General features: G+C 40.1%; 1 protein-coding gene across 1 annotated transcript; it reads left to right on the forward strand.

Moving 5' to 3' along the window:
- Window positions 1-5,862: 5,862 nt before the first annotated feature.
- Window positions 5,863-8,013, forward strand: LOC107939528 (uncharacterized). The gene has a single exon (XM_041108676.1). The coding sequence runs from the start codon at window positions 5,863-5,865 to the stop codon at window positions 8,011-8,013; it is 2,151 nt and encodes a 716-aa protein (XP_040964610.1).
- The last annotated feature ends 448 nt before the right edge of the window (window positions 8,014-8,461 follow it).

Raw genomic sequence — 8,461 nt, forward strand, 5'->3', positions numbered from 1 at the left:
GTGTTTCCTTTTTAAAAAAAATTTCCGTGTTTCAAAAATTCTCGTGAATAAAAATTTTCGTGTTTTCAAAAATTCCCGTGTTTAAAAAATGTTTTCAAAAAATTCTCGTGTTTCAAAAAACTCTCGTGAATATTTTTTTCATGTTATCGTGTTTTCAAAAATTTCCGTGTTTGAAAATTTTTCGTGTTTTCGTGTTTTCAAAAAAATTCTCGTGTTTCAAAAAATCTCTCGTGAATATTTTTTTCATGTTATCGTGTTTTCAAAAATTTCCGTGTTTGAAAATTTTTCGTGTTTTCGTGTTTTCAAAAAAATTCTCGTGTTTCAAAAAACTCTCGTGAATATTTTTTTGATGTTATCGTGTTTTCAAAAAATTCCCGTGTTTGACAAATTTTCATGTTTTCATGTTTTCAAAAAAAAATTCTCGTGTTTCAAAAATTTTCGTGTTTTCAAAATTTTCATGTTTTCATGTTTTCAAAAAAAATTCCCGTATTTCGAAAATTTTCTTATTTTCAAAAAAAATTCCGTGTTTCATAAATTTCCGTGTTTTCAAAAAAAATCTCGTCTTTTAAAATTTTCGTGTTTTCAAAAAAAATTGACCGTGTTTCATAAATTTCCGTGTTTTCAAAAAATCTCGTCTTTCAAATTTTCGTGTTTTCAAAAAATTGACCGTGTTTCATAAATTCTCGTGTCTCAAAAAAAATCCTCGTGTTTCGTATTTTATCAAAAATATTTAAAAATTGTCATGTTTCAAAAAAAATTTGTATTTTGATCTGGTCGCAATTAACTATTAAATTGAACTCGTATTTTTGAAAATGAAAACAACGCCGTTTAACGAGATACCAATTTTGGGCGTCGCGAGGGTGCTAATACCTTCCTCGCGCGTAACCGACTCCCGAACCCTAATTTTCTCTGGATTTTCACGCAGACCTAAAATTACCTCTTTTTAGAAAAGTCTAAAAATAAAGTTTTCTAAAAAATGAGAATTTTATAGGTGTCCGATCACACCTAGAAAAAGATCGGTGGCGACTCCTTTTTCAAATAAAATCGAGATTCGGTTTTCAAATTTTCAATAATCACTTCGACTAGCGCCCATCTCCAAATTTTTAGGTCGCTACAGATGGCGACTCCACTGGGGACTTTTGAGAGTCGAGTCTGGTGTTAAACGTGTGTTGTTAAAATTTTTAAAACTTCTTGTTCAATTTAATTTTTAATCGTGATCCTTGAATTTTGTTTTGAAAAATCATGCATCCGCATCCGGTTTTGAAATTAATATTTTTCTAACCTATTTTATTTTCGCATTTTTTTTCAGCTTTAAGTTTTATGGTTTTAGTTTGTTTTTTAGTAAAAATAAAAATAAAAAGGTTTGTGAGTTTCTCCCCACGCACCGTGCACTTGCATTCTTGCATAACATGAGCTCTCTACCCGGGCTCCGTCCGTTTAAGTGGAAGTAAACGCTACGCCTTCGTGAGTTAACTCGTCCCTCCGCACAGGCTAGTGAAATACTTCCGGGTTACATATGACTTATGCTTTCGTGAGTTAACTCGTCCCTCCGCATAGGCATAAGTAAATGTAATCCCTCGAATTGAACTCGCAAGCCCATGACGGGCGATAACCGAGGCTCCGTACTTACCTTAGTAGGTGACAGTATGGACAATTCGAGTACCTTTCTAGAACCAGAACCACATGTAGTGAACCGTATGAGCCATCCAATTAGAGCCATGCCGAACCTCTGTCCGTTGAATAGTCACCAAAATAAGTACACGGGAGAAACGCCTCTTACCTTTTATTTCTTTTACATTTACACTTATTTGCAAATGAATTGAGTTTATTTAATAAATTGGGTCGGGTAGATTGTCTGATGGTATGTGGGGTAGGTTTCTTGTAAAGCATATTGGGGCAAGAAAAAAGAAAAAAATGTGGGTCTTTTCCACCAAATTGCATGATTGAATAGCTTAATTCGTTAAATTTTCCATAGTCTTTATTTTTCTTCTTTCTTCTTTTTATATCTGTTGTGATCTCTGACCAGGGTTATTTGTTTTCCATTTTATTTTTCATCATGCATCGTAGACATCTCATTAGGAAGGTGTTGGTTAAAGATTGGTTGCCAAAAACGGGTTTCTGATGGAGGAGTCAATTACACGAGTAACCGAGAAAAATGCTGTAGTCCGAGATTGGTCTTTGAGAACTCAAAAAGTGAAAGGGGACAGTTTGAAAGAAGGATACACCTCTGATCTTCCTGAGCGTGTGACTTTGAATGCTCGTCAGAGTGATCTCGAAGACTTGACTAGGATTTGGAAGCAGTGGGACTCAGATACTAGAAGCATATTCACTGAAAAGTATGGGGATATAGCTCACTTGATAGCAATCGATGTGAACGAGCAGTTGATCCAAGCCATGGTTCGATTCTGGGACCCAGCCTATCAGTGTTTCACTTTCAATCAGGAAGATATGACTCCGACCATAGAAGAGTATGCCGCTTTACTTCGCATCGATAATGTGCAACTCAACAAGATATATGTGAAGGAGCCTAAACCAATGACCTTCAAGAAAAAGCTAATGAAGTTGACGGGGATGACTGATACATGGGCTGAAAAACAAATAAGAAAGAAGAATGAAGTCAGTTGTGTTCCGTGGTTTTCTTTGCGGGAGTTAGTTCAGAATCATCCAGATGTGTTAAAAAGAGTAGATTTGTTTGCCTTGGCCGTTTACGGACTGGTCGTCTTCCCAAAGGTTCTTGGGCATATTGAAGTTGCGGTTGTGGATTTCTTCGAAAAGTTGAGGCAAAGAGTCAACCCAGTCCCAACCATCTTGGCTGAGACTTTTAGATCCCTAAATGCTTGTAGGAGAAAAGGGGAAGGACGTTTTATCGGATGCGCTCAGTTACTGAATGTTTGGATCTTTAGCCATTTTTGGAAGGTGGAGTGCACGCCTTTCCACATGTTTTCAAAGACATTCGCCCCGTTGGAAGCACACCTTGAAAAAGATTGGCCGAGGGATGTCACTGAACAACACTGGGTCTCGGTTTTTCAGAACCTCCATGCCGAAGATATAACTTGGAGAGCACCTTGGATTCGTCCCTCTGTATTATTATACAAATGCGGAAACCAAGACTGGGTACCTTTACTAGGATTATGGGGAGGGGTTGGATATGCTCCATTGTTGGTTCAAAGACAGTTCGCTTCGCGACAATTTGTACCAGTTACCGATGGATTGGCACAATCGGAGTTTACCTTTATGGGTGAGGGTTACATGAAAAAGGTTCGAGATACTGCGAATTCTTGGAGGCAAATCTACCTAATGGAATTAGCTTTCTATGCTGATACTATCACTGTAGACTATGACCTATGGAGGCAACGACGAGTGAAGAGTCAAGTAACCCCATCGATTGATGAAGCTTGCCAGAATCCGTTCTTAGAGAAAATCCCATCCGAGCTAGAAATTGCAAAACATGAATTTGAACGTGAAAAGGCCAAACTGTTGCGAGATATTAGTTCTCTCCAGGAGGAGAACTACCAGCTGAAGATTGATGTCGAATTTGAAAAATCCAGAACCGAAAAAGTCCAAAAAGAGGTTGAAGTTACGAGAAAGGATTTAAGGGACCTTCATTTGGAAAACAAGAAATTAAGGGGCACTATAAGAAATAGTAGATTGGGCAAAGCATCAGCAGAATGGAAGGAGGAATTAAGCAATATCAAAGGTGGGATGGAATTCTGGAAAGCCAAGGTGAAGAAAGAAGAAGAAAAGGCTGCACGTACTATGATAGAGTTGAGGAAGAAGAACGTTGAATACGAAACTGTGACTGCAGAACTAACGGCTAGTCAGTCTGAGCATCAAGAGCTAAAAGGAAAAATTCGAAGTCTAGAAAGTACACTGCAAGCTCATCAGCAACATTTGGATGACCTCTTGAGAGCTTTAGAAGAGAAGAATGGTCAGCATGACAGAGACATTCGCGCCTATGAAAGAGTCCTCCAAGAAAATGATATGCATCTCGGTGGTTTGATCAATGAAATTCGCAAGGCGGCTGTGCAAATAGTGCAATTATCTGATGAAGCTGAAGTTCTCAGTTGCCAATACCCTCCAAACCAAAGGTCAAGCATATCGGAGTTCCTAGAACGTATAAAGAAACAAGGCAATCTGGCTAAGAAGTTTGTGTAACTGTAAAGTTAATATGGCAAAACTTTTTGTAACAGACTCTTTTGATAAATGAAACGCCCAAGTATGGGGCCATTTTGGAATCAACACCTATTTTTGCATATTTACGCATGATTAACATTCATTATTTATTCATTCATTAATTCATTGCATTCTCATATCTGCCTAATCATTCGCTAAGGTTAAAACCATCTAATCCACAGTTACCACACTACGAGTCTGGAATCATGTTACTCCTATAGGACGCGCTTGAGAGCTAGAGCTATAGATGCCGAACTTAATGAAAGGATGGAAAGAACCCAAAGAGAGTTGCAGGAGCAACTGGCCAAGTCGCAACAAGAGTCGAGGGATTTGATGGTGAGATCTCGAGAGGAATCACTCGAGCAAATGGATCAAATGACTAAAATGATGGAAATGATGACGGCCTTGGTCAAAGGAAAGGGACCTATGCAGAGTCCTGATGTCGTAGAGCCGCCTCAGTCAAGAGCTAATCAAGACCCAATTTATCCCCCAGGATTTACTCCACCTCATGTTCACGCAATGCGAAGAGGATACCCCCAAAGGGAACCTACAGGCCTGGAACAACATCCTGCTCCATCTGCTCATTTAGGACAAGGATTGTTTGTATCGAACCCTGGGGCTAACCCTTCAGATCCAATTGTTCCAGACCTAGATGATCCTGTAGAAGTAGTAAGGCTGAGAATTGATGATAATAACGCTCAGGATAAGTATAGGATCCTGGAAGAGAGGATCAAGGCAGTAGAAGGCACTGAAGTTTTCTCTGCTTTGAGTGCCAAAGAGCTCAGTTTGGTACCTGATTTGGTCCTACCCCCAAAATTTAAGGCACATGATTTTGAGAAGTATGACGAACAAGATGTCCAAAGGCGCATCTGATCATGTTTTGCCGAAAAGATGACTGGTTATGTAAACGATGATAAATTGTTGGTGCATTGCTTTCAAGATAGTTTGGTTGGCTCAGCCCTTCGATGGTATAATCAACTCAGTAGAGAGAGAATCCGATCATGGAAGGATTTGGCTTCAGCATTCTGTGAGCAATATAGGCATGTATCGGATATGGTGCCTGATCGACTAATTTTACAAATGATGGAAAAGAAGCCGACAGAGACTTTTCGGCAATATGCACAAAGATGGAGGGATATCTCAGCTCAGGTAGAGCCTCCGTTAACTAAGACAGAGATAACGGTCCTCTTCATTAATACTCTCAAAGCGCCATTTTACGATAAATTGGTAGGAAGCGCCACAAAGGACTTTGCGGATATTGTAATATCTGGGGAACTTATCGAAAACGTCGTCAAGAGTGGGAGAATGGAAGGCTCCGAGAGTTCGAAGAAGGCGGTACCTGTAAAGAAAAAGGAGGCAGAGGCCCATATGGTTGGAATCGAGAGCCACTGTGCTCCCATTTCGTACTCCGCCCAATCACGACCTCATTACCGCCCACCTTCAAACCTCTACTTTCCTCCTCAAGGTCCTTACTACCAGGCACCTCCGTCTTACCCTGTTTATGCTGTGAATAACCAAAGGCCATTCACCGTGTTCCCGCCAAACACCATGCCTGCACAAAGCCAACCCAAAAATAAACAAAGACTAGCAAGACCCAATCCTGAAAGACCTCAGTTTACTCCAATTCCTGTATCATATGGAGAGTTATACCCGAAGCTGTTGGAAAAATAATTAATTTCCCCACATTACATGGCACCCCTGAAGCCTCCATTTCCGAAGTGGTATGATCCTAACGCTAATTGCATGTATCACGCTGGAAATCAGGGGCATTCTACAGAAAACTGCATTGCCTTTAAAATGAGGGTTCAAGGTCTCATCGATGCTGGTGTTCTGCGATTCGGTGGTGTTAGCAATGTGACAGGAAATCCTCTTCCTAACCATACTAGTGGCAATATAAATGCGGTGTCAAATGAAGACAATTGGCGAGCCAAAGTTTATGTTGCCGAAGTAAGGACACCTTTGCGGAAGGTGTGGGAGATGATGATTGAAAATGGCTTGCTCTGCCCGCCTAGTAGGATTCTCAATGAGGAAAGTAAAAAAGACCAGAGTTCCTGTGATTTTCATGGCATCGAAGGGCATGATATCCAATCTTGCAAGGAATTTAGAAAATTACTTCAGGACATGATGGATAACAAAGAGATCAAGGTCCTTGATAGTGTGGAGAGGGCCGAAGAAGGAGAAATATGTGCCTCTGATAATCAATCGATGGTTCTTCCTTATAGCGTCGATAGACCTTTGGTGATTTATTACGAGGCGAAGAAGGAAGAGGTTAGTCGAGAAGTGAAACCAAGTTTGATAATCGAAGTACCCGTTCCTTTCTCTTACAAGGACAACAAAGCAGTGCCGTGGAAATATGATGTCAATATCATTGCGCCTGAAGGTGAAAAGTCAAAGGTTATGATTGAAGATGTCAGTGAAGTAGGACATTTTACTCGCAGCGGAAGGTGTTATTCTCCCGAGACGGTTGAACCAAAGAAAAAGGTTGCTGGCCCAAGCCAAAAAGGAAAGGCACCAATGTATGAGGTTGAAGATGATGTTGAAACACAACTTGAGCAAGAAGTTAAAAAGGCTGTGAATGAAGAGGAAGCACATGAGTTCTTAAAATTTATCAATCACAGTGAATATAGCGTTGTAGAACAATTAAACAAGCAGCCAGCCCGAATCTCAATACTATCTCTACTGTTAAACTCAGAGCCACATCGAAATGCCTTGCTAAAAGTGTTAAATCAAGCTTATGTGGCGAACAATGTATCTGTGGAAAAACTTGATAGGTGGGCAAACAATCTGAATGCAGATAATTTCATCTCTTTTTGTGATGACGAAATACCGCCAAATGGTAGGGGCTCCGTAAAAGCATTGTACATCACAACCAATTGCAAAGGTTACATATTACCAAATGTGCTCATCGACAATGGATCTGCACTCAATGTTATGCCTTTGACCACGCTTTCTAGGATGCCGGTTGATATGTCCTATCTGAGGCCTTGTCATTCTGTAGTAAGGGCATTTGATGGGACACGACGAGAAGTCATGGGAAATATCGAAATTCCTTTAAAAGTGGGGCCATGTGTATATGATATCGAGTTCCAGGTCATGGACATCACGCCTTCATACAATTGCCTCTTAGGAAGACCTTGGATCCATTCTGCTGGGGCGGTTCCATCGTCTCTCCATCAAAAAGTAAAGTTCATCATGGATAGCCGCTTGATTATTGTCGATGGTGAAGAAGACATTGTTGTATCGATCTCTGCTGATACACCCTACATCGAAGTAAGCGAAGATGCTGTAAAATGTTCTTTTCGCTCCTTGGAATTTATTAATGCGGCATTTGTTGCTGAAGGGAATAAGATCCCCATTCCCAAACTGTCGAGGAATACCAAAATGGGAATTAAGCTGACCGTGGGAAAAAGAGCTCGGGCAAGGAAAGGTTTGGGAAAATATCAACAAGAGATGGTTAGAGCTTTGAAACCAACGCACCACAAGGGTCGATACGATTTGGGGTTCAAGCCAAATATACATCAAAGAAGAAAACAATTGCAGAAAGATCGAGAAAGAAGAATCGCAAGAGCTTCAGGCCAGGATTTGGAATGGGAGCCGTTGGCGTATCCTCCTTTGTCAAGAACATTTACATCAGCAAGAGTGATGTACCCAGGGCAGGACAATCCGCAGGTCACATTATTGATTAAAAAGGGTCTTCAGAATATCAGCCTAAATGCTATTGACAATGAGAGTGATGCAATTAAGAATGCTTCAATGATACGCCCTTGTCCTCCAGGATATGTTTTAAACAACTGGACTGCTATGGACCTCCTTATAGTTTCTAAGTCCCCTTCAGAGTAATGCCCAATGTTAACCCTTCATTTTGTGTGTACTTAAACAGTAGGGTTCCTTTTGTAAGAGCTTATGTTTGCTCTTTATCATTTCAATGATCATTAATGAAGATGCATTTTGTTTTATATTATCATGTTCTTTTCATTTTCATTAACTTCACGACTACTCCTTCTATTCATTTCCTTTTCCAGCATATATCTCATATCATCTCATATCATCGTGTGTTGATTCCAATACCTCAATGCTCTTCTATAGCTTTTTTCCATTCACCTTTCAGGTGCTCAGATATCAATGGCATGAATAATCCCGTTATGAATCCTGAAATCGATTTTGAGAGGGTTGTTTGTTTAGGAGAATTCGAAGCTGACGAAAATGCTAAAGATTGTGTCTCGTCTCCTGATTTACTAAGAATGGTGGAACAAGTGGAGAAACAGATCCTACCCCATCAAGAATCTGT

The sequence above is a fragment of the Gossypium hirsutum genome, chromosome D13, assembly GCF_007990345.1.
Source record: "Gossypium hirsutum isolate 1008001.06 chromosome D13, Gossypium_hirsutum_v2.1, whole genome shotgun sequence".
Lineage (NCBI taxonomy): Eukaryota > Viridiplantae > Streptophyta > Magnoliopsida > Malvales > Malvaceae > Gossypium > Gossypium hirsutum.

Excerpts from the sequence above, each read along its gene's own strand:
- LOC107939528 (XM_041108676.1), top strand. The coding sequence starts at position 5,863 with ATGGCACCCCTGAAGCCTCCATTTCCGAAGTGGTATGATCCTAACGCT.